At 35.4% G+C, this 25,930-nt stretch overlaps 4 protein-coding genes across 7 annotated transcripts; 2 read left to right on the top strand and 2 right to left on the bottom strand.

Moving 5' to 3' along the window:
- The first annotated feature begins 1,200 nt into the window (after nucleotides 1-1,200).
- On the top strand, nucleotides 1,201-3,275 carry LOC140808284 (iron-sulfur assembly protein IscA-like 1, mitochondrial). Its single transcript, XM_073165364.1, has 3 exons — nucleotides 1,201-1,441; nucleotides 2,175-2,292; nucleotides 2,853-3,275. The coding sequence occupies exons 1-3, from the start codon at nucleotides 1,252-1,254 to the stop codon at nucleotides 2,959-2,961; spliced, it is 417 nt and encodes a 138-aa protein (XP_073021465.1). The 5' UTR covers nucleotides 1,201-1,251; the 3' UTR covers nucleotides 2,962-3,275.
- A 307-nt stretch (nucleotides 3,276-3,582) lies between these two features.
- Nucleotides 3,583-5,973, bottom strand: LOC140808115 (uncharacterized). Its single transcript, XM_073165142.1, has 2 exons — nucleotides 5,092-5,973; nucleotides 3,583-3,980 (listed from the first exon to the last, which is right to left on the bottom strand). Exons 1-2 carry the CDS (start codon nucleotides 5,633-5,635, stop codon nucleotides 3,796-3,798), a joined length of 729 nt encoding a protein of 242 aa, XP_073021243.1. The 5' UTR covers nucleotides 5,636-5,973; the 3' UTR covers nucleotides 3,583-3,795.
- Nucleotides 5,974-10,956: 4,983 nt separating this feature from the next.
- LOC140807542 (uncharacterized) lies at nucleotides 10,957-13,988 on the top strand. 3 transcript variants are annotated; one of them, XR_012112715.1, is made up of 4 exons: nucleotides 10,957-11,122; nucleotides 11,475-11,607; nucleotides 13,245-13,416; nucleotides 13,569-13,988. XR_012112715.1 is itself a non-coding variant. In XM_073164441.1 (4 exons), exons 2-4 carry the CDS (start codon nucleotides 12,902-12,904, stop codon nucleotides 13,626-13,628), a joined length of 243 nt encoding a protein of 80 aa, XP_073020542.1. In that variant the 5' UTR covers nucleotides 10,957-11,122; nucleotides 12,818-12,901; the 3' UTR covers nucleotides 13,629-13,988. The 3 variants fall into 3 exon arrangements, 2 of the variants coding, with proteins under 2 accessions (XP_073020542.1, XP_073020541.1); XM_073164441.1 differs by lacking the exon at nucleotides 11,475-11,607 and adding an exon at nucleotides 12,818-12,912; XM_073164440.1 differs by lacking the exon at nucleotides 11,475-11,607.
- Nucleotides 13,989-14,481: 493 nt separating this feature from the next.
- On the bottom strand, nucleotides 14,482-22,730 carry LOC140806529 (uncharacterized). Of its 2 annotated transcripts, none has more exons than XM_073163084.1 (16): nucleotides 22,418-22,730; nucleotides 21,445-21,944; nucleotides 20,885-21,125; nucleotides 20,113-20,390; nucleotides 19,787-19,945; nucleotides 18,834-19,604; nucleotides 18,647-18,738; nucleotides 18,151-18,213; nucleotides 17,974-18,062; nucleotides 17,813-17,887; nucleotides 16,894-17,541; nucleotides 16,591-16,665; nucleotides 16,358-16,428; nucleotides 16,194-16,251; nucleotides 15,542-15,755; nucleotides 14,482-15,380 (listed from the first exon to the last, which is right to left on the bottom strand). In XM_073163084.1, the coding sequence occupies exons 2-16, from the start codon at nucleotides 21,855-21,857 to the stop codon at nucleotides 14,728-14,730; spliced, it is 3,900 nt and encodes a 1,299-aa protein (XP_073019185.1). In that variant the 5' UTR covers nucleotides 21,858-21,944; nucleotides 22,418-22,730; the 3' UTR covers nucleotides 14,482-14,727. The 2 variants fall into 2 exon arrangements, with proteins under 2 accessions (XP_073019185.1, XP_073019184.1); XM_073163083.1 differs by having other exon boundaries at nucleotides 22,535-22,730.
- Nucleotides 22,731-25,930: the final 3,200 nt, after the last annotated feature.

Here is a 25,930-nt window from a genome sequence, read left to right as displayed (position 1 = left end):
GTATGTATTTTCAAGAAATTTATTATTCGTTACATGCAAGAAGGACTATATACTGTATAATTGAAGCCATAAAATAGTAGTTGTATAAACAAGGCTATGATTTTGTATTATCCATGAATTTATCAATATTGAATTTTATTAGTAGTGTCAATAATCAAGGAATTTTAGATCGTACACTTAAATAGAAATCAAATCATGCTAATTAATATTTGCTTGACCTTTGAATTTTAACTCGATTCCATAATTTTATGTTTGAAATATATATTTTAAACTGCGCTCGTCCCATGTTATTGTTGATCTTTAATTCCAACAATATTTCAGTAATATTCGTATAAAAAAAAAATACACATTAGTCTTTATACATTTAAAGTCTGTACGATATGTCAAACCTTAAACTTCAAATAAACACAATATTTTAACATATAATTCTTACCCGACTCGACCGCAGCACATAATTATTTACATATAGAGACAACGATGACCAAACACTTGTTTCTTTGCAACTCCAACTATTATAAGTGCATCAGACACAAAAAAAAATTAAGGCAAAAACTTGTGTGAGACGGTATTATGGGTCGTATTTTGTTATACAGATCTCTTATTTGTGTCATTCATAAAAAATATTATTTTTTATGTTAAGAGTATTACTTTTTATTGTGAATATCGGTAAGGTTGATCCGTCTCACAAATAAAGATTCGTAAGACCGTCTCACAATAGACTTATTCAAAAATTAAATGGTCTTTTACGTACAAATAGCAATCCAATGACAATAATTTACGAGATGCATATGATATTACCGCTACATTAATGTCCTACCATATGTTAGTTGATAATCCACGATTTTTTTTGTTAAATATACATTGATTTATAGTTGTTAATTTTAAATAAAAATTTTGGGATTTATCCTTTGAATTAAAAATGCATGTATATATATTTTTTACAATGTAAAACAAGCAATTAATTATATTAAATCATCACCATTTGAGTTTATCCAGCCAAAATATTTGGAGACTGAAATTTTAAGAAAAAGTTACATACATAAATTTTAAATCAATTGTTCATGAGTAGTAGTTGTTTTTTAAAAAAAAAAAAAAAAAAAAATTAGTCGGATCTTATCCGACTCGTTTTTTGTCAATTCGGGTCCAACCCGATCCACGGGCTCGAATCTTGTTTATTTTAATAAAAAAATAGAGGAAAAAGATAAAGGGTTGTTTGGCTTCGCAGCATCTCGTGAAGAAAACAAGATTAAAATGGCAGGTTCAATTCTGAAAACCAGCGCAGAGAAGTTGGGACCCGCCGCCCGGAAACAAGTTCTGTCCCTAACGGACGCCGCGGCCGCTAGAATACGGCAGCTTCTTGAGAAGCGCCATCGCTCTTACCTCAAGCTCGGAGTCAAGGCTCGCGGCTGCAACGGCTTATCCTACACGCTCAATTATGCCGGTAAGTTCCATTTCCTTGTTTTTTTTAATCATTGATTCTGCCTACGCTAGGAGATTGGCCTTCGAATTTTTTTTTCATAGGTAAGATATTGTGCGAATTTGTTAGTCTACGGTTGATTGTGATCGTATTAGTTTCAAATTTTTTAGCGTGCGCGTGATAACTCATAATCTGTTAAGATTTGCATTCGAGCAGGGGAAAAGTTACATTTTTACTTGTATTTTTCGGTGATGCTGTGAGGCTCGGTTAAATTTGAACTCATGGTTTATTTGTGGGGGTGATGAACTTGGATTCACTTTTGTAATTTTACATGTAAAGACGAGTGAGCTGGATGGCGATTCAATCCATCACGATCAAGAGTTTTACCGTGGTATATAGTAACAGAATTGTTCAGTTTAATTCTTGATTGAGCTTTATCGATTTCATTCTATTGAGTTTGATATTATAAATTTCGAAAGTTTCTCTATGCTGTAAATAATTGGCTTCATAAGTTTTGCCACGGGCGTGAAAAATTCACGGTAATCACCCGAGTATGGTTGCATCTATGCTGAACTGGTTGATATACATTCTTGTAACAGCTAAGCTTGAATATTGAAATACGCGAGGGGTGTATCTTTAATGCGACATTCCAAAATTTATCTCATTTTAGTTTCCTCAGTGATATTATTCTACCATATTGTTGTTTCATTTGAGTTGATCGCTTTGTTCTGAATTGTTAACTTTATCAAATTCACAGATGAGAAAATGAAGTTCGATGAATTGGTCGAGGATAAAGGGATAAAGATATTGATTGATCCAAAGGCTCTAATGCATGTCATAGGGACCAAGATGGATTTTGTGGATGATAAACTCAGGTATATGATAGTTAAATACTTACTCTTTCTGATGAATTTAACTCAGTGGCAATTTTGTTTGTATTTTTTGCACATACATCTGATCCTTCATTCGTTCTATTTGGTCGAAGATTAAATTCTGGGAACCGAATTTACCTTAACTCCACAAATATTCCTGTAAGGGTGGTCTTTTCTCTCCAGTGCTTTCAGTAACATTTTAATCCAAAATATTAAAGAGAAAAACTCATCCTTTCTTCTATCCCTGATTTGCGGTAATGAAATTTTGGCCTAGACAATGTGAATTACAGGACACATGAGAATTTCGATTTTAAGTTACATTCCCTGAGTCATAAATTTCCGGTGACAACAATTTGTTTGGTTATGCGATTCCCAAAGCCTGTTTAAGATACCAGCGACAGCAGGGATGACCATAAACCTTAGGGAAGCGAGAAATATTCTCTCTATGCTACCTATTTTGCATGTGCTAACATAATTGCCTCAACTCGCACCCTACCCCGGTCTCGGCCTCATATATTTGTGTTCAATTACATACTCTGACTTCTCTACATGCGCTTGAGCAGATCTGAGTTCATATTCATTAATCCAAACTCCAAAGGGCAGTGTGGCTGTGGAGAGTCTTTTATGACAGTGAGCAATTCTGAAGCAGCCAAACCAGGTGGCAGCTCGTGAGCATAAGTTACTTTGAGCTTGTATTTTCTTTATTTACACAAGAAATCAAGAACATATATAGAGATCGAACGCACGTGCTAGAACGAAGAAAAACCAACTAGAAATTAAGTTGAAGAAACTGAATTGGCCTGTGGAGTCCGGATTTTGTAGGTTTTCCAGATAGGAATAAATTACCGATATCGGTGTTGTAGCGAAAACAAACGAATGTTTAGACTTTGTGTAATGTCCATATTTTGTTCCTCCTTACGATTTGTGTCAAGAAATCACTATACCGGAATAATGAATAAAAAGCATTAACTTGCTCTTCCATTTTATCACCGCTGATCCATTTTGTTCTCATGCGTTCGTTTGGAGAAATTCTCGCCTAAGCCAAGTTACCAATGCATATTTCATTTTTCAAACTGGGATGTCACATTATATACACACCATTTATTATTAATATGAGATTATACTAACCACTCTCGATCTTCAAGACACACCAATTTTCTTTTCGAAAATACTCATTTCCCTAAACATCGTCTTTTTCATGAAAAAATAAATTAAAAAAGCCACATTTTTTCGTTTATGAGTTTGAGTTAATTTTTTTAAACATGTTTGAAGCTCAAAAATTGCAAACAAGTATAGAACCATTGTAAATAGCTCACAAATAGACTCGAACCATTTTCCAAGATACATCTCACAGAGAAAGAAACATCACCAAATTTTCCAACAGCATTCGACATAAACATTTGCGAAGTTAAGTTCAACTTAATATAATGAAGAAACAATGGTTTCCTGACCAGTGTAATGAAGATTGTCAGAAGTACTAGAAAAGTTCAAAGAACTCATGTCAGACTACCCATTTTTTTTCAATGGCGACAACCTATGCTCTGACCATTCTTCCAAGGCTTCACGGTGAAGAGCATTCATACGAATGTAAGGCCTTTTTTCACGAATTAATTTTTCGGCACTTTTCCAATCTTCTGCTAGGCCAAGAGCCACCAAAAGAGCACACATTACTGCAACGCTTCGTCCATGTCCTAAAGAATGATAAAATTGTAAGCACCAAATTTCATCAATGTGCAAATGTTGTCAGCTTTTGGACTAGAATTAGTTCACCAAGGCAACAAAGCTCACATTATGAAATCATTTGGAATAAATGTAAAAACCCTTGATAGGCATAAATCTTTTGTACACAGAGGGAAAATTGAACAAGAATGGTCATAATTCAGACCAAAAGATAACTAATTCAGGCTGAAACTAAAGGAGAAAAGGACTCTTACTGCACTGGAGACTGTAAAGATGCAAGCCAAATTTGAATAAATGAAAGCCTGTTCACTGTCATTCTGGAACATAACATAAACCTAGCCTAATCTTTCATTTGAATGAATAGAAACTCTGGTATCGTCCTCAAAACAACTCAGCTTTCTAAAAGCCTAAAACAACCAGTATATCAAGTCTACCCATTTTTCCCATGTATAAGCGATAAAAACCTTCTCTCTTTAAACTTATTGCATCTCATTTTTAATGTTCATAAGCATAATATCCTGGAGAAGAGAAGACGTGAAACAGATACAATTCACTGGCAGAACTGTGTTATCAGGATATCAAAGCTGAAAGAGCAAAACCAATCCACAAGCTAATATTCAAATCCAGCAGAAGTCAGAAAGACAGATTCACATGAATCCTAGTATCCTACTACTCATGTATTATACAATCGAGAACATGTTTTCCTGACTATAAGGACCATCAAAAAAGACAGAAAGAGAGAGATACATATCCTTTGACAATAATTCACTGTAAAAATTGGTTGGTTGGACTAAAACAATAATATCCAGGCAGTAGTTGCAGTTCTTACATAGCTGATGTAAAAACCTAGCAAGTACACCAGCTCATTCTTATTGTAGCTTTTCCATATTCAGCAATTTATTGATTCATAATATCTTCTCATCCTCTCATAACTCTCATAAAACTGATACACAAATGTTCCATTCAGGCACTCGATAATATCCGAGAAAACCAATTACAAGCTTATTATAGGATGATATAATGAAAACAACAATATTGACTGAACATTAAAAACTCTCTCAATGAACTAGCAATTCATGATTTCTAACAACTGAAATGAACTTTTAACACTTAATATCATACCATATGCGCAATGAACAAAAATAGGAGTTTTCTGAGCAATCTTTCGACGAGCCCATTTCACCGCAGACTCAATCTCACCCGGCCGAGGAGCCCGAGTATCCCATGTAGGAATGCAAAAATATGCATGCCCTGATACCTCCATTTTCCTAGGCAATTCACAGGTGCAATCAATTATAGCCGGATTACCGGGTGGCAACTTATCTGGCGAACAAGGCCAACCTCCTACATACAAACCTTCACTGATCTTACTGTACGGATCCTCTTTACTTGTAAATCTTCTTACAACCGAAAATGCTCTAGCGAAATATATGTAAGGACTGAACATAACCAAAGACCAAATTGGAAACTTCCCATCTGAACCTTTTCCTAGAAGCATCGGCAGATTTACGGAAGGATGGGAAGCAATTGCAACCAATAATGATACCAAAGATGCATACAAAATTGGTATTGTAAGCAAAGTGAAGCCAAAATTTCTAAGAGATGCAAAGAAAATGAATAAAGTTGCTGCCTTTAGGCCTATGAGGAAAGATATACCAACACCCATTATTTTTCTTGAATCGATAGAGAATCGTGCGGGGGAAATTTTCTTCTTGAAAATGTACGGTTTGAGTTAACAGGAATGAATAGGGTGATTAGGAGTCAGCATCGAACGCACGGATAGAGGAGCGAATAAAGGTGGAGACTTTTGTGTTCGTTTCGAGTTGATGACAATTTATTCCACAAATCTACCCATAAAATGACTGCGAATTACACTTTGCCCTCTCAACTACACACAAAATACATTTTTTCCTCTGAATTTGTAAACGTACAGTCCAGACTACCGTGTATCCATTTACCAAAGAGAAGAGACTGTTGTTCTTTGCTGGAACTGAAATAGTCCACGGGACAACCCATTAGACTGTGGCTCTAACTTTGCTGGAACTGAAATAGTCCACGGGACAACCCATTAGACTGTGGCTCTAACTCAGTATAAGACGAAACACGGAAGTGATACTGCGCACAAACTTAGAGAGGTGTATTCAATGCAGGAGAATTATTGATTTTTAATGACTTTCGTAGATTTTAAAAGTTTAGATGTATTCAATTAAGATTTTGCATACTCTATAGAAGTCCAGTGGTATTCAAAATTGACTTTCATAGAGTTTTAAAAAGTCGAGTGGTATTCAACATTGACTTTTTAAAACTCTATAAAAGTCTAGAGGTATTCAATATTGACTTTTTAAAACTCTACAAAAGTCTAGAGGTATTCAAATTTTCAATAGAATTTTAATAACTTCATGAAATTCATTAATATACAAACATTAAGTGGGGTGTATTCAATTCAGAGTTTTGATGACTTTTAATAACTTTTTTAAATGATAGACTTTTATGGATTTGATAAATTTTTATTGACTTTTATGGAATCTCACAGATTTATGTGGATTTATGTAGACTTTTTTGCAAGATTTTTATAGACTTTTGTAGATTTTTTTTTTATAGAATTTTATAAATTTTGTACTTAACTATAACATGTGATTTTTTATTAATTTCTTTGAACCAATAATTAATTGACATATATAACATATTCAATTTGAAATTATTTTTAATATTTATATTAATAAATAAATTTACTTATTTAAAAGTTAAATCGTTTAATCCTTACATGTATATATATGTGGGTATATATGCATGTTTGTAAATTTTTTAAAATACATCAATTGATTAACATGTAATCTTATTTTTTAAATTGATAATATAAATGTAAAAATAATATTATTTATTATTGTGTGAATATAATTTTGTATAAAAATATCATAGCTTACATATTAATTAAAAATACGAAAATGAATTTAAAAAATCATTGTTAATACGAAACTATTCAATTATTAAGAATTAAACAACATTTTTTTGATCATCTTTTATTATTATTGAATATTACATTAATTTGTATAAATCATAAATTAAAAATCACAAAATCAATTATAATTCAAAATTTCCCCGTGTTATTAAAATAAAAAATTATTAAATGAACAATCAGCCAAAAAATGAAAAATTTGAAAAAGAAAGATGAAAATATATAGAGATACACTTCGAAAATTTGAGAGAGTAATAGAAATAGATGAGAGGAGAGAAGATATGAAGATATGTGATGTGAAGCGACAGAGAGAGAGTTAGAAATTTTAAAAATCCATTCAAATCTTTGGGGTGAACCAAATACAATTTTTTACAATTTGTAGTTGTACCTTAGGCTTTAATGTTTGTATGTCAATGAATTCCATGGAGTTATTAAAAGTCCATGGAAAATTTGAATACATGTAGACTTTTATAGAGTCTATAAAATTCAATGTTGAATATCACTTGTGTAATGCCTGAGAATTGGATTATCGTAATTTGGTATAAGATTATTGAATTAAATAGATATAATTATAAACGGGTTATTCCAAGACCAAATTGCGCAAATCATATAAATTGTGCAAGTTTTTGGACAGAATTAGTGGCGCCCGAGCGGTAGTTTTTGACCGCCCGAGCGCCAATGTTCAACAGAAATGTGTCTCGAGCAGAAGATGTGGCGCCCGAGCGGTAGAATATTACCGCCCGAGCGCCAACGGTGCAAGTTGAAAGTGCTTGGACAGAAAGTTCCGAGCCCGAGCGGTAAAGTTGACCGTTCGAGCGCGAATCATGCAAAACGAAATCGAGCCACTTGCCTTTCATGCACGAGATGTGTATATACATATATATACATATATCAATTCCTTCAGAAGTGGTAAGGGAGAAACGAGAAAGGAAGCACGAGAAAGGATTTCAGAATTCCTTACGCCTTTTTACTTCAATCCGTCCGTTCGATTTTAAATCCGACTTCAGTACTGTGTTCCTATCGACGTAGGCTACAACTGGACGTAAGTTTTGTTACGTTTAGACATGATATGAAATTATGATATTGTCAGAATTGAATAGGATTCGTATATGATGTTCTGGTCATGTTAGACATCATAGAATCGAAGTCAGATTGAGAAACAGACTGATTATGTAATTGTTATGATTTTTGGAATCGATTTGTCTGAGAATTCATATCAGATATGTGTTGTTATTGAGATTATGACTGATATCGATACTGATTAGGAATTCTGGTATTATATCTGTGATGTTCGGACTGACGGAGTTATTGAGACTGTATTGTTATACCGTCGAAACATCGGTTAATTGATATTGATCAGATTCAGTAGTGACTTCGATTATATCGTGATATTGTCGATATGAATTGGATTGTGTCTTGATTCGACATTGATCAGATTTTGTGTTTTGATTTGAGTATTGATCAGAACAGGTTCTGAATTGAATTGTTTATTGATATTATATTTGTTCGGTGTTGTTATCACCTGATTAGGAATGGATCGAGATAGATTCGGGACTTCTTCTTCTTCTTCTTATGAGCGAGAAGATAAAGGTATAAATTAATGTTGAGTTGGGATTGCACAACTTGAGTGAGGTTTGACTCGAGTTTCCCTAAATCACATACTTTACTTCATTGCATTGATATTTGCTTGGAGTTGATTGATGTACTTGTTTTCTGGATTATAGATAGCAGGTATCAGATGAGTAATCTTGTGACAAAAGTTCCTGATAGTGGTGGAATCGCCACGGAAACATTGCACGATGTCTCAAGATAACGATATTAGCGATAGAGCTACAGTCTATGACGGATAGGTCAGGACTCCGGATGTTGGTTATATCGAGTAAATAGAATTGGAATTTCTCTATTACGGAAATCGATATAGGAACACCATAATTGGTTATATCGGAATTCGATATAGGAACACCATATTTGGTTATATCGAGTAATAGGATCAGAGTTCCTTCTATTACGGAATTCGATATAGGAACACCACATTTGGAAACCGGGATCCCTAGGCTAGGATTGAATCTAGTCGAAAACGTAGAGTCACGAGTTTGAGTGACAGTTATATCGATTGATATTGATGGATGTTGAATTATGTTCCTGATATTGGTACATGCTTAGAATATGATTTATTCTTGATATTGAATTATGTTCCGGATCAGGGTACATGTTTAGAATATGACTTATTCTTGTTATTGATTCATATCATGATTTTGATATAGGATATGATTTGCTGTCTTATGCTTTTATATTGCTCCAAAAGGTGAAATCGCTCACCTTAGGCGCCCCTCACCCCCGGCCCGACAGGATTATGAGAGGAGGTAAATCATGGTGACTCAGCCAACCAACAGCAGCTAGACCTTATGCTACGCCGCGCACAAGGAGCTCCCCCTCATTGGAGGGAATTTAATCTTATGCTTTTATATTGTTTATATGATGGCATGTATACATGATTTATACTGGGATATTTATATCTCACCGGAGTTATCCGGCTGTTGTCTTGTTTGTATGTGTGCATGGCAACAGGTGGGCTAGGATCAGGGTCAAGAAGAGAACGAAGCTGGATTAGATAGCGTGGAGATCCAGGCTTTGAAGCAACTTAGGATTCAGCATTGACTTGTAGTTGAACCTATTTGGATTATTGTAGATCATACAATAATTGTATGTTATGTTTAATATGTAATTTGAATTTAATTACATAACGTTTCCGCTTTGCATTTTAAAAAAAAATTAGACCCTGTTTATACTAATTGATTAATTAGTCATAATTATGATTTAGAACGTGATTAACGTCCGGGTCCCCACAACTTGACTTTTTAAAACTCCATGAAAGTCTATTTTGAATACCACAAGACTTCTATAGAGTATGCAAAAGTCTTGATTGAATACCTCTAGATTTTTAAAATCTACAAAAGTCATTAAAAGTCAATAAATTTCCCACATTGAATAAAGCAGACGTACAATTATAAATTGTCAAAAATTGTATTTGGTTCAACCCAAAGATTTGGATGGATTTTTAAAACTTCTAACTTGTACACAAGCTATTTATTTCCCCCTCTGTCGCTTCACATCACATAAATTCTTATCTTCTCTCATCTCATCTATCTCTATCACTCTCTCAAATATTCAAAACGTGTCTCTATATGTATTTTCATATTTCCTTTCAAATTTTTCATTTTTTGGCTGATTGTTCATTTAATAATTTTTTATTTTAATATCATAGGAAATTTTGAATTTTAGAATTGATTTTATGATTTTTAATTTATTATTTATACAAATTAATGTAATATTCAATACTAATAATAAAAGGTGACTGCAAAAAATACAGCTTAATTCTTAATAATTGAATAGTCACGCAACAACAATGATTTTTTAAATTCTTTTTAGTATTTTCAATTAATATGTAAGCTATGATATTTTTATACAAAATAGTATCCACACAATGATAAATAATATTATTTTCACATGTATATTATCAATTCTAAAACAAGGTTACATATTAATCAATTGATATATTTTTAAAAATTTACAAACATGCGTACAAACCCACCTATATACACATGTAAGTATTAAATGATTTTACTTTAAATAAGTAATTTTATTTATTAATATAAATATTGAAAAATTATTTCAAACTGAATATGTTATAAATGTCAAATAATTATTAGTTCAAAAAAATTAATAAAAAATAATATGTTATAATTAAGTACAAAATTTATAAAATCTTATAAAAAAAATTGACAAAAATCTATAAAAATTTTGCAAAAAAATCTATATGAATCCACATAAATTTATTTATAATTTTGTGAGATTCTATAGAAGTCAATAAAAATCTTGCAAAAAAATCTACATGAATCCACGTAAATTTATTTATAAATCTGTGAAATTCTATAAAAATCAATAAAAATTTATCGAATTCATAAAAATTTATCGTTTGAAAAAATCATCAAAAATCATAAAAAAATATAGACTGAATACCTCACACTTAATTTTTTCTTTTTTTTAAAAAAGAAAGAATATAAAATTCAAGAAAATGGAAGTCCCAAAGGGGGTTCAGAGATGGGTTGTTGACATATCGAAGTGGAACCTTTCTGTCATTCACTTGTTTTCTTTGATTTTCCTTCTTCCTCAGCATGAGCACTCCTCCATCAGCAGGTAATCTTTATGTCATGTGTGTGTTTCAAGTTTCCATTTTATCGGTTTATTCAACTAGTTTGTTTTATGTAAAGAGCTTACAGTATGCGGCTCCTTCGACACATGATTTCGAATTTGACGTGTTTGTTCTGGAAATACATTCAGTCTCCGTGAGCTAGAATCTTAAATCGGCCATGACCCTATTTCCTGTGTTTTTTGTCCATTTTTTTAAAAATGAAAATTGCTGTTCTTGTCATTCAGAGAGTCAAAAGAAAGTTCTTGTAGTGGAGTATGAATTGTCGAACGATTCATTACTTCATGTTATGAGGATGTCAATGGATTAGTTGGTGAGCTTGATTCTTTAATTTATCAGGTTTGTGAAATTGAAGGATCGAAAACGAGCTTTAGTAAGGAGGTTGTTGCAGTATGCCCTTGTGCATCAAATACTAGGGATCCCATTTGATGAAAATATCATCAGGCGCACGGTGGAGAGAAAACCTTATTTGGTATATTAACACCTTGATCAAAGTAATATTGTTACTTGTGGCTTGTGCTAAGCTTCAATTTTTGTGCATGATGAGGATAAAAAGTATTGATGTTTAAGGATAAAATATTATACATTGAGATTTGAGCTAATGTAGTCAAGTTAGCATCATGATATAAGGTAAGATGAGATAAATCGTAATAATTAATATTTGTCTTTAGGTAATGGCAAAAGTTGCATCTTAAAGAAGAGGAATCTAAAGAAAAATGGTTTCCACAATTCCACCTACATAAATAAGGTAGTGAGAAGCAGAAGAAATCGACAGAATGATTTGTTTTGAGGAAACTGCACAACAATGAAGACCTCTTAGCTCCTTGTTTTGTGATTGAAGAGTTTTATTCTTAAAATAAAATCCAACTTACGAGTATATTATTGATAGTAAATGTTCAATCTTAATATGTATAATTCTTTTCACTGAATCCAAGGCTTGTAATGGGCCCGATAGATGATCACTTGTCAAAATCACCTCATGTTCTCTTTTCTTTCTCATTTTGGTTGGGTGGTTCAAACAAAATGAAAGAAATGCGGATCAACTTCTAATTGATGGCAAGCAGGTTGGAGTGAGTAGATTGGGTCTTGGGATATGTTTGTTGTTCCTTCCATCAATGTCTAGATCTACAATGTACATTAAAAAATAATGGTTCTGAAGCCTTTTCTTTGTTGGGTCTGCTTGTCTTGTAGGCTTGTAGCTCTATGATTTGTCTCATCACTTGCGAATCATGATTTTGATTTAAAGAAGAGTTTGAGGCATGGTCAAGATATCATGCATACTCATTGCCACATTAATATATATACATGAGTGTACGTGAGTGTGTATAAATTTTCATTATTTATTCTTTTTAGGTTTGTAAAAGAAAAGACAGATTGGGTTTCCAAATTTTTTAATGCATCCCATCATGGCAACTACGTTGCGATAGCATCAGAACCTATATGCCTGGTGGGTTTGGATATCGTTTCTCATTCCATTCCTATAAATGAAACAGCTCTGGAGTTCATTCAAAACTTCTCATCATACTTCCCTAGTTTAGAATGGTATCATAGTATCACTGATGGCTCTTCGGATGAGAAGCTGAAAATATCTTACAGATATGCTCATTTCAATTTTAATATCCTTATGTTATTTGAAACTTCCCATGCGTAGTAAATAGCAACAACTTGTTTATTTTGTTCAGCAATCTTCATCTTTAAAAACCATACAAAGTTGAGGTACTTCTTCGGACAAATAAATTACAGTCATGGACCTTTGACAACTAATTATGCCCATTAGGTATCTCCTGGTTTCTTTCAATCTAATTGATATGAAGATAATTTGGAATCCAGTTGTGAAACAATGGGATGTGAAAGCATGTCTAGCTAACAATTAAGTTGTAGGCCTTAGTGTTAGGTGTTGTACCAAAATCCATAACTAATGGCAATGATGCAAGTCAAATTGTTCGAGTCATCAGTAACCCCAATGCTATGCATCAATTCTTGTCGCGCATGGGCATTTAGACAGGATAGCAGGGGAAATTATTGCTCTTATGAGTCCTTTTTCTGTAATAAAGGGGATGACACCTAGAAAATGAAAACTTTTTCAATGTGAACTTGTCAATCTTGCAGATATTGGTGTCTGAAAGAAGCTTATGTCAAGGCCCTAGGTAGTGGTGTTGGTTACAAGTTGGATGATGTTGAATTCCACCATACGGGTTGGAAAAACATATCTGCCAAAGTTGCGGGAAAAGAGTTGAAAGATTGGAAATTCTGGCTACTAGAACTGGACCAACATCATTCGGTTAGTTTCCAGAGTGTCCCGTTACATTCATTTTCAATTCAAAGTTATGGATGGTGGTATTCTTTTCTAGATTAATTAATATGTGGCGCAGTCGCTTTTTGCTGAAAAGATATAGGTTTTTTCCGTTTTTTTCCTTTGTTATCCATTGTCAGAGACCATCCAAGAACAGCCATCCCAAGTTACAAGAGCATGCTGAAACAGACCGAATTTGACAAGGACGTGTGTAGCGTGGGGCTCCATCTTCCAAATTCGAGTTTCATATTTCTGACTCTGGAAGATCTCGTACCAGTTCAGTGTAAGCCGGACAGGTTATCCCTTGATTTATGCAGAAAGAATCTTGAATTCAAACATGGTGACTATGATGAGAATGCCAGGTTTTCGGAGTTCTAAGTTCCATTTTGGCTGCCATATCTATCTTGTAACACAGTCTATGAAGGAAAATGCTGCAACATGGACTGTCCAAAAACCATATGTAACACTAGGTCACAGTTGTTGAGTGCACCCCTTGGAGCGTTAGAAAACTCGAATGTTATGGTTGTGAAATATGATATAATGATCATATATATCTGCTAGATCATAAAAGGCTTGGGAATTGGAGTGTTGTCTCAACATACCTGTCATTGTTACAACAAAAATAATAAAAATCATATCTGAGATTGAAAACTCGATGACTAACATATTAAATTACTATTATCCAGTGAATACGGAATGTATGTGCAAAATATAAGTCCAAATCTTAGCTTTATGTTAAAAAAATGTTTTTTTGTAAATCAAAGCGAGAAGAATAATTTAAATCATAGAAAATAATTAAAGAGAAATGGAAAAAGGTGAACAAAATTTTGGCATTAATGAAGGGTTTTTTGTTTTTCCTTTTTGCCTATGCATGTCACCTGTCTTTTAACTCGTATTTGACACTGCACTCATTTGTCCACATCCTCTAAAAATATGGTAACAGTCAAAAAGATTAGCTCCACGATGTGGCAGATTTAATTAGTACTATACAAGATTCTACCAAGCAAAATGCGTTCATCAAACATGATCAATACAAAAGAGAGAGACCGTAAATTAGATGCCACATAATAGTTATAACGTTTATTCCCAAAGAAAATTGTCTGGGATACATGGAAAACTGGAATATTCTAACACTAACAGGGTACAGAAAAAGAATTGCTAATTACAACTGCCCATTTTGGCCAGGACATATCTTAAAAGCTGCAACCATACCCTACCCTAATCTCCACGCCTCGAGCGAAAAAAAAAAAAGCACCGCTAGCCAGGTATATACGCAAGCTGTACAAGGCAATATTACAATCAAAATATATCTGCAAGCTCATCCATAGGGGTCGGAAGACCAATAAAATCATGTTCTTGGCCCGCTTCCACTTCGAAACTGAACCAAGAATTGAAATCCTGTGGCACACCAACCTCAGACTCCATGCCTAGATCCTCCATATCATTCAATGGCAAGTTTCTGGTTTCCACTGATACTTTTGTTTCTTTTGATGAATTTAGGGGGACATTACCTGTCGATTTAAATCTAATGTCTCGTTTCCTGTTGCCAATATCGTTGGCTGAGTCACCAGAACCGCTGGCTGAGGTACTGATCGGATTTGTGGTGTCTGTGAGTTTATTGACAAACCCATTTCCTGATGTACAAAGTTGAGCCGTTTTCTGCTTGGGCTTCGATTTTGTTTTCCGGTCACCTTTAGAGCTGGCCATAGATGACCGCCCAGCATTGATGATGGTGTTTCTGGTTGAAGTGTCTCTATCTCTGTCCCTATCACTTCTCTTACCCTTCACACCACCCAAACTGCCAAGAGCAGGCGTGACTCTAAAGGCAGCGCCCCCAACATCATCAAGCAATACTTCTTTTTTCTTCCCTCTATTTGATATGGGCCCTTTTTTAGCAAATGACTGATCAGATTGACGAGTCGAAGTTGCAAATGCATCGGATGAAATACCATCTGCATAGCAATCAAATGAATAGTCTGTTACATAGCGTAGAACGGTGTTAAAAGAACAATCTTTAGTCAAGTTAAACAAAATTCAGAAAAATATAAGCAGAGCACAGACATTAAAGAAAATGTCAGGTGGTAAGTTGTACACGATTTAAGCACTTGCTTACCCTTAGCAACTCCCAGGTTAGAAAGGGGCTCTGTTTCATTGAACCGAGGTGGAGTAGCATGGATAATTTCTCGTAATGGAGGCTCGGAAAAACAGCTAGCTCCCGAATCTTCAAACATCCGACATCTTGCAAGGGACCTCTTGACAAAAGCTAAAGCATATTGTTTCGACACTTTGGTAATCCCATGTTTAGAAGCAAAGCTTCCTTTGGTAGCCTGCCAATCATTGCAAAATCATATTCCTCTTTTAATCTAGGAAATAAGCTATGAAATTTACAATAAAAGAACTAGTGCAGAAAGTGCATTTGAGAATTCTCGGGCAATTCTTAACAGCAAAATGAAAGACCGAGTTTTATATTTCTTGTCCAGTTAGCATAATAGAGTGAAAGTCAAAACTGTCATTAGACGCAAAAATGGTAACCGGTTATCCTAAAATAACCAGAAAATGTACCTTTAGTCTCTTACAATTATAACAATACAAAAGGAAAGGCTCAAATGCTATTCCATCAACTTTAACATATATATATTTCTAAAGAGTAAAATGACTAAAAAACCTTGTACAAATTGCAGTTTAATGAAAAAAGCAAATGTCAATACAGCTTGAAGGCCTTTGAGGCTTAGTCGAGGGAAAGGCTCAAAGTAATTAACACTCACCAAAAGTTTCTTGTACGACAACTCAATAAGTTTGTCCATAGCAACCTGCTCAGGTTCACTGCATAACCACCAAAAATGTAGGTCTGATTACATGATTCAAACATTATTTTATCTCATTAGTGACACCTTATGCTCGTAAAGGAGTTCAATACATAGTAGTTTACCATCTTCCATCATTCTTGGCTTCTTGAACTGCCTTGCATATTTTATCCAAGGACATCTTCTTCTTTCCATTCTGAAGCATGGAGCACAAATTGCAAAAATGTAAGCTCAGTAACTAATGGAAATCGAATGTCACAACATAATGATCCATATGACTAAGAAAAAAGAGGAAGCAATAACTCAAGCATAATCACAAAAAATAGGAATTTATCAAAATGGTCTGATGCAATATGACCTTTTCATGAAGTCCCCTCTCTAACTGAACAATATCCTGGTTAATTGGCTCGTCTTCTTTATCATCTAAGTCAGGCTGCAACAAAGAAATAAATAAGAAATGCAAAAAGAAAAGAAAAAAATGCCAGTTCACAGGATAACAAAATCTATTATATAATTCAAAGTTCCAGCATCTCTTTCGAATTGTGCAATTCATACAGAGAAGTCAATGAAATTTAACAGAACAAGGTAAAGAAAACTTATCACAGACATTTTCACTTAAAGATGAAAATCATCAATCACCACATTCCCCCACAATACTTACAATGGATTCCAGGAGGCCGATGCTCTGCAATTCTCGTACAATCTTTTCATCAATGGACATCTGCTCATATGCACAACCAATGGGAGAGACATTACAATTATTTGCAGGAAATTTTTGTGTGACATAATCACCCCTCGTAAATCTAACGGAGACTTCAATCTCTGAATGCAAATATCCACCGTCCCTTTGAAACAGCTCACCATTACAAAGATGATCTTTAGCACAAGGGCGACTATTGAAATCTGTATTTCCGTTACAGGGAAATACAGTTCGTTGATTCCCATTTTTCTGAACTTGAGAACCAAGTATTGGCTCACATAATTCGAGCATATCCATATGTTTACTTTCGTTGCCAATGAAGAGACATGTATCATTAACTGAACTCCTTGGTCTTCCAAATCCAGTTTCTTCAGATTCTTCAATATCAACTTCCACAATTAAAGCTGATAGTACCCTTTGATAAAATGGAGTAGAAATCTCATATTCTTTCGGCACACTTGGGCACTGAAATAGAGAAGAATTCTGAAATTGTTGTACAAATTCTTCCTTATCCAATGAGTCCTTCGACGCAATTTCATTCTTCATGTGTCTATTTCTTTCGCAAGAGAAGACATCAGATGCATAAATCTCTTCTTGACCAAAGCGATCCTGATACAAGAATAATATGCTTTTTAAACACTATGAAGCAAGTTCGTAATATTACATAGACTCGGACTAGCTTTTCTCTTCAAGATCTAGCATGATCTATTAGAATGAAAGATATGCTAAAGCCAAAAAAGGTGCTAAAACAAGAGCACAAATTTTTATCTTCTTTTGAAGAGGATGCACCGAATTATTCGATTGAAAAATGAAAAACACCGAAGAAATTCATGAACGAGGATGTGCAAATAAAATAAGATAAGAAATAACAACTACAAACCACTTTCACAGGAAGATTATTGCCATGACAACAGTTTTGAGACAGATATCCACATGACACTTCAGCCAGTTTCACCTGGTGGTTCAAAACAAAATAGAAAAAAATTCAGAATCAACGAAGACCAGAAACATAATAATCTACAAAACCAGTAAAGTAACAACCTGCAGTATTAAGTAGGATTTTTCCTCTTCGCTCATAGAAGCAAACAAAGGCTCAACAGTCTTCCAGAATTCGCTCGAACATGCATTCACTGCATCAAGAAAAAATTGACGTTACATCACTTCCAGTATACATGAAAATGAATGTCAACATGAAACCAAAAAAAATAAAACACATACAGCTAGAATTGTAAGCCAAATTTGCAGCTTCTAAGAGGTCCTCATGGTCATCCTCAGATTCCCCTGAAAAGTCATGCATTATAACTAGGAATTCAGAATTTCAATCAACAGATCAAATTGTTTCTCCCTCTTTCGTCAGCTAAAAGCAGGTAAGTGATGCTGAAACTTAATACCCCGGTCGCTAAAATCTAAAGTAGCTTCAGACTAATCCTGTTCTAGAGACTCCACAATCATAAAACCGTGCAGAGAACAGCAAACAATCACAAAACTCCAAAAATCAAGGGCATTAGTGCTTACATAAGCAAGCAGCACGCCCCTTGCAAAGCCACAGAGAAAGAAAAACAAAAAAAAGTGGACAACAGAGAAAACGGAGACTGGTAATTGGTATGTGGACTTATTCCCATCAAAATTTGGATTCAAACTGAAAATATGAGGGTGCAAAAAATAGCTATGCTAAAATTGAATCAAGATACAAAAAAATTCTTTTAAGGTATACCACTACAATCAGGTGAGCCCCCATTTGCTAAATGGCCAAAACGAGGGAAGCCTCTGCGATCTGCGAGCTTCTTCAAACGACGACCTGACTTGCTGTGAAAGCACAGAAATATTCATCGTGAGAGATGTAAAAAAATAGAAAACTTATACATGAAGTCAGTTTTAGTGCTATAAATATCATTTGGCACCTTCCATTCTTGTCAGAACCAGACCTCACATTACGCAGAGGCTTGACTGGCATCACATTATCCACCTTCTCTCTCAGGGGTGAAATCCTATCCCTAGAAAAAGGTGAGACCCTTCCACTAAGCTCTTGCCTCCGCACACCATCACCAATTTCTTTTTTGACAATGTTTTGGTTCTTTTCCATAGGAATTACAGAAGGCGTCACATTCACACCAGCATTAGCAGCCTTTTCCTCCATGCCTCCATTTCCAACACCTCTCTCTTTATTTCTGTTTTCAACAGCACCAGATTCTTCACTGTCAGACAATCTGGAAGGGGACTGAACACTTTCAGGTTTAGCTTTAGAATTTTGGTTTCCATTTGACACACTCTTGGAGAGAAGAGAAGCATTGGTTGCTGCAGTGCCTAAACGAGGACCAAAACTTGGAGGAGAACATGCTTCAAACGGTATCTGCACTTCATCATGGTTCACAGGCATAAGATTTGTCCTCCTCGTTCGAGAAATCTTATTTGGTCTCTGACCACCCCATTGAGTAATAGGTGGAGAAGATGATCCTGCAGGAATAGCACGCTTGCGATTGTGAACCCCAACAACTGAAGGGGCCTTGCTTAAACCCTGGGGTTGTTCCCAACTCTCCAAAGTTCCAGGAACACGAGGTATGTTAGAAGCAGAGTTAGCTGAAATCATGGAGCCACTTCGTGGCGCCCTAGAAGCCTTTCCTTTAACTATTGGACTGGGGCAATTAGTGGTGTTGTCCTCACGATTATTCAACCTAACAAGAATGATCCAGCAGACATACCAGTGTGAAACATCTAGTTCAAGGAAAAGAAACAACACCAAACCCATCCACTAATCAAGTGATAGAAAAATAAGGGATTTCCTAGAGACAAACCAGCTATACAAACAGGTACGCCAAATAATTTCCAAATTATTAGAAAAATGAAACAAGCATACTTTAAATTCCCTTTTCCAAAGGTTCGCTCCTTATTTTGTGCAATAGAAAAATCCTTTGAGAATGCAGATTTTTCTTGATCGTTTTTAATTGTCGCCCGTGCATTTGAGCCAGTAGGAGACGTAGAATCCACTTTCTTACTGCCACTGGATGCCCCAGACCTGGAAACAAGTTTCCAGGATAAAAACTTGAGACACTAAACCGAATAATAGATACAAAAGGAACTCTTTAAAGCACGTCATGCCTCAAGTCAGAAATATGCATTTCACAGGAGAAAACCAGGGCTTGCCCAATAACAAGCAGGATAAGCACACCAGCAATTACTGACCTGAAACCAATATTAGAATCAGAGGCCTGCAGACTGGAGTCACTTGTAAGCTTATGATGCATTGGTCGTTTCACTTCCCCATCACTGTCAATGGATCTCGAAAATACAGCACCAACTGAACGTTTCCTTTTCATTCTTTTCTCCCAGCCTTCTCCACTAGTAGGCAATCTCCTTATTTTTTCTTCAGCCATATCAGGATCTGCATTATTATATTTAACAAGCTCTCTTTCTTTTGCCACCAAAGATGATCGTGGTACTCCATTATTTCGGGATTCAGCCTGAAAAAGGGGAAAGTCTTACACTATTTCGACAAATTAAATAAAACAGGAAAAAGTTATGTCCACGGTAAAATAATTCATGACAGCTGAAACATAAGAAAAACATTATGAGGCACAACAATGTCAGAAGAAAACATGATAATACTTTCTGCTTGGATTTGTTTCTTTTTTTGTTCTTTTTTTGGCTGGTTTTCCCACAAAAAAGTCTGCCACAAATCCAGGCAAAAACTGAAACAAAATTTACATTGCTATGGTTAGAAGTTTGTACATCTCAAGAGGAAGAAAGGCATAAGCTTCTGAGATGAGACGTTTAAACAATTTAATATAGTGACATACTCTTCCCACCAAACAAGTTGTTTTTAACCTCTGATAAATATGCTCTGTGACAAATAGGCAATGCCAAGTAGATTCGTCAAGTTGAAGTGTTGTGTTAAAAAAACATATCTTCAAACTAGAAAATTCTGGAAGAACTAGTATGCACGGTTATTACACACCCGGGTTTCTGTAACTGATGAGCGCATGCGCTTATTAAGAACAACATTCTTAGGCCGATCATCTAATTTCTGATTTCCAAGTTCTGACGAATTTCGATGCATCTGGGATCCAATCTTCAAAGTCGAACAGCTTGATCGTTCATTTGTCATCAGCTCAGGCCGCTGCTGCTTCTTAGAGTTCGTAGCATCAAAATATTTGTGTAATTTATTCAGATGCTCATCCAACCTCTTTGCTCTACCACTACTCAAGATAAAAGAAAATATTTCAGTTTAAAAATAACGAAAATAATGACCAAAGCAACTGTCTGAGTTTGTAAAATTGAATGCATTTCAAGCATACCCCTTGCAGCAAATTTTATTTGATGTTCTTGCAAAAAAATGTACAATTACTTAAAATCCAGGACAGTGACAGAACAGATATAAATACACATGTTTTAAATATTGCCATTTGACGGCATTTCATCTATATGACAACAAAAAGGATATGGACATTGACGACGTTGACCCAAAAATCCGTCTTCATCCATTGTAATGATAAGGAATATTATGCTAACAATAACCTGGCTTTAACACATGAGTCTGCAACACTTGTTCTCAGTCGTTTTAATTCCTCCACAGCCAATGGAGATAAATTCTTCGGATAAGTAGCACCAAAAGAATTGTCTTCGGAACTGCTCCCAACAGAAAAACCAAGAACCCTCCTTAACTCAACAGAATTTGCATATTTTTTATCTCCCATGACAACTGGATCCAACAACAGGCATTGAGATAGTGTAGGCATGTCTGATGAGGTAGCACTCCCTCTAGGAGTTGCCTTCCCAAAACCAAACATCCTACTCTCTGCACCTTCCCTGAAGCTTGAAGACCTATCCAGAGTGGAACCCGAGTAACTTCTCTGACCATTTTGGTAGTTCCCTGAAAAACTGGAGTCGGGGCTTGCTGATGTCAATTCATATCTAGCATGTCCAGCCATTATTAGAATGTTATCTTCCACATCTGTAGAATCCTTTCTCTGCAGCGATACTTGTCTGCTGTTTAAGCGGCTACAAACTCACAAGACCTAGCAAACAAGCAATATCAGCAAAAATCAAAGCAGCCAGTTTCAAATAAATCTTAACCCATCTATCCATCAAATCTAATGATATGTAATATTTTTTTAAAAAAAGTTGCAGTAGAAGTACATACTAACAGAGTGGGAAAAAATCCTTTAACAAAATAACAACAATATTTCCCGCATATGGTGCAAAAAAACAAATCCTCTTATCATCTGAATTTTCCCCAGGCTTCACGCCTTAACAACAAGACACATGACAACCATCATTCATTAGGAATATCTATGAACAAAACGAGCTGAACAGGCTCCTCATAAGAGAACTTGATTAATCACAGACACAATTAAAGATCATACAAAAACAATAAAATACTAGTAACAACACAACATTTCCAAGTAAAATGAAGCATGAAGAAAGACGAGAATTCATCAAATTAAGCAGATAAAACTCAAATTAAAGATATAAATAAAGCAAATCACACCCGTCAAACACTTCCACAGTTCATTCAAAAACTCAAAAACCTTACACCAAGCAAAGCAAAAAACTAGGGTTTATCCATAAATCCCCCTTTCCTCGGAAATTTTAACTTATCACGCACCTCATAGCACAATTCAATCACGCCGACTACGAGAATTGCCAAGAAATGAAGCTGCATTCCTCTATCGTGGTGGGATCGAAGAGAGAGAAGACAGGAAGATCGTAAATTCTAGAGAGAGACTGCAAAAGCGCGTACTGTAGCCTTGCTATTTTCTTCTGCTTGTTTCTTGTCTGACGACACTTGCGCCGTTGAATGGAAAATAGAAAAATTACAGGAGTAAGTTGTTCTATATCGCAAAATGGTGGGGGACACGTACGATTTTAGAAACACGTTGAAGGGGTGGAAACACGCAAGAAGCAAAAGTTTAGGGGGTTTTCTGACAATTTTTTTGGTGCTCGCTATTTGCGTTGAGTGTATCATGTCTTAAATATTTTTGGTGCCCGATATTTGTGTTGTGTGTATCAAATAATGACAAAATATGTACTTGTTTACGTGCAATAATAAAGATTAAAAAACACCGAGGTTGTTCTTTTTATCGTAATATCAAAAAAGTGACACCAACAAAAAACAATTAAATCAGGTTTCTATGAAAATTATTCTCCGAAAACAAATAGCACAGAGTTTCACGTTATTTTTTAAATAAAAACAAATATTATAGAGTTTTATAAAATTGTATATAGTATTATAAGAAAATTGATTTTTATGCCTTGTGATATCAAATGTTATTTCTATTTCTCTCCGTTCCTCTAGACATCTAAGCTTTATTATTATTGAAAAACTATTTAGTATCTGTTAGTGTAGTAGCCCGAATTCCAAATTGGGTAATTAACGGATTAATGGTGATTAAGAAGGTTTAATGTGTAATTTTGACCATGGTCATGATCGGACGGACCGAAGATGGTTCGGTAGCACCGAAGAGTTCGGACGATCCGAAGTGAGTTCGGTGGATCCGATCATGAGGTGTCAAGAGCCGATGGACAAGTGGGAGTTCGGACGTTCCGAAGTGTAGGTTCGATGGATCCGATCATGAGGTGTCAAGAGCCGATGGACACGTGGGAGATCGGACGTTCCGAAGTGTAGGTTCGGTGGATCCGATCGTGAGGTGTCAAGAGCTGATGGACACGTAGGAGTTCGGACGTTCCGAAGTGGGTTCGGTGGATCCGAACATAGCCTATAAATAGTGCTCGGAAGTCCTCATTTTGGAGGGCAAGTTCTTGAAGTTGTGTCTCATAGTTGAGAGGTTTGGAAGGTTTCTAGGGTTAGTTGTCGGTCGAGCGATAGCCAAGAGCTGCCAGGATTGGTAGTGTAGCGACGCCTGAGTTACGAGGCAATCGACATCAAAGGGCTGTCGACGGACGAAGGTAAACCCTAAACCTTTGGTAGTACTGGTTTTGCTAGTCGAGCATGGTAGTATTGTTCATTGGGTATGCTTTTGATGCGTAGGCTTGTTCTAGACCTGATTAGCGGTGTTGCGTAAGGCTAGGCTTGCTGTGATAGAGGTACGAAAGTACTATCCGAGATATCCTGGTCGAGTATACATCCTTATATGTGTTGCATGATTATGTGGTGCATTGATATATGTCATATGATGCATGCTATTATGTCACGTTTATTACTGCATGTTGCATTTCATGTTGAGCCGTATCTCCTTCGAGATAGCCTTTACTGTTGAGCTGTATCTCTTTCGAGATAAGCTATATCTTGTGGGGCCGCTCAGCCCTGTCTTGTCTTGTGGACGCATGGACACCGAGAGTACACAGTGGCCGACGGGTCGGGAGGGCTTCGGTGATCCGGGACATTTTAGGTCCACGTCTGTTCTTGCAGTGGATGCAGTGACCCAGAGGTAGTACCGCGCGGCACTATCCACTTGGCGCCTCTAGACTGAGCATTTTGAGATCCTTTGTTACTCCTGTTTCTTGACTACCCTGGTATCATATCATAGCATGTGCATTTCATATAGGCTTGTATACTCATGCTTTTGTACTGGGCGTTCTTATCGCTCACGTCCTCGGTTTTGTTTATCTTGGACACCCCATTCCCACGGGACAGGCCTCAGGTTGGACAGCTCAGGAAGAGCAGGAGGAGGACAGTGAGTATCTGGTTGGTTTAGTTTTCAGTACTATTCTATTTCGTTATGGTTGTACCGTATATTTCAGTATAAGTTGAGTTGTTCTGGATTTTCTATTGGGTTGTATAACTATCGTTTGGTGTCAGTTTTTCGCTGTTATCTCTGATTATTATTAATTAAGTTATTTGCATGCTTAGTTCTTCATTAGTAGGTGATTCTGGAACGGGTCACTACATTTAGGCTTTCTGGACATGTGTTTTTCTCAACCTATGACTTGTGATTCTATCTCTTTAGAAAGACAGTCTTCTTGATTTCATTCAAAGACTTTGATTTCATTATATAATTGGTTTGTCTCAGATCTGGATATATGTTTCTTATATTAAAGGAAACTCAATTTTCTCTGGATAAATTGTCTGATCAATTTTTTCAAATATTTTTGGCATTTCAACAAACTCATTTATAATAAATAATTATGAATGATGTATATTAGACAGAGCGTATAAATTACCCCTACATTTTTCCTGCATACAGATTACCTGAAATAGTTCTAGTATTGAATCTTGAAGATTACTCATTTGTTTATCTCGTATATCAATGTTGATGGGTGAATCTACTCTTATTTGAAAGTAGCTTTTATCATTATATGAATTGCATTGAAGTGAATCCATGGCATAGTTTTTGCTAATTCTATTTTGATTTTTTGTACTTCCTCATTTATTTATTCAAAAGTAAGTGATTGCATCTTCATTCAGTTTCCCACAAGTTTCATTGAGATTTTTATTTCTTTTCTCGAAACCATAGATATTAGACGATGATTTCTGTTTCTTAGACCATGATTGCCTAAAAACTTTTCTACGGTCATGCATAATATAATTGATATCTCTGAAGACTATAATTTCCCCTCATGATCTTTTGGATCATGTTATGTGATATAGTTACCTAGCTAAAGAAACTAGACAAATCTTCATATGTTTCGTATCAAAACACTTCATCTTCTGTTTCTGTTCCATCATATTTTTCCTGACTCGAGACTTCTTCTTCATATATACTTTCGGCCGATACAATATCATCAAATCGGTATATTTGAACAAAATCTTGGTAATAAACCGTTCTTCAATATCCGGAGTCGGTTCAAAGCATTTTATTCTTTTTCTATTATTTTCTGGACAGTTGGTCGACATGTGACATATTGATCCACATGTTCAGCATTACAATCCTTAAAACTTTCATTAGCTTGAATGTAAGCTTTTCTGATAGTTCTCTTTGTAGGTGTACGTCCATGTTTCAAGATGAGTTCGTGTTTGGGACGACATTTTACTTCTTGATAGTTCACTTATTTGTCCATATTTGTAACATCTGTCTTTTTCCTAGATCACACTGTTCTTGAT

The sequence above is a fragment of the Primulina eburnea genome, chromosome 12 (genome assembly GCF_022965805.1).
Source record: "Primulina eburnea isolate SZY01 chromosome 12, ASM2296580v1, whole genome shotgun sequence".
NCBI classification, from domain to species: Eukaryota; Viridiplantae; Streptophyta; class Magnoliopsida; order Lamiales; family Gesneriaceae; genus Primulina; species Primulina eburnea.
This window is presented reverse-complemented; position numbering and strand designations above follow the sequence as displayed.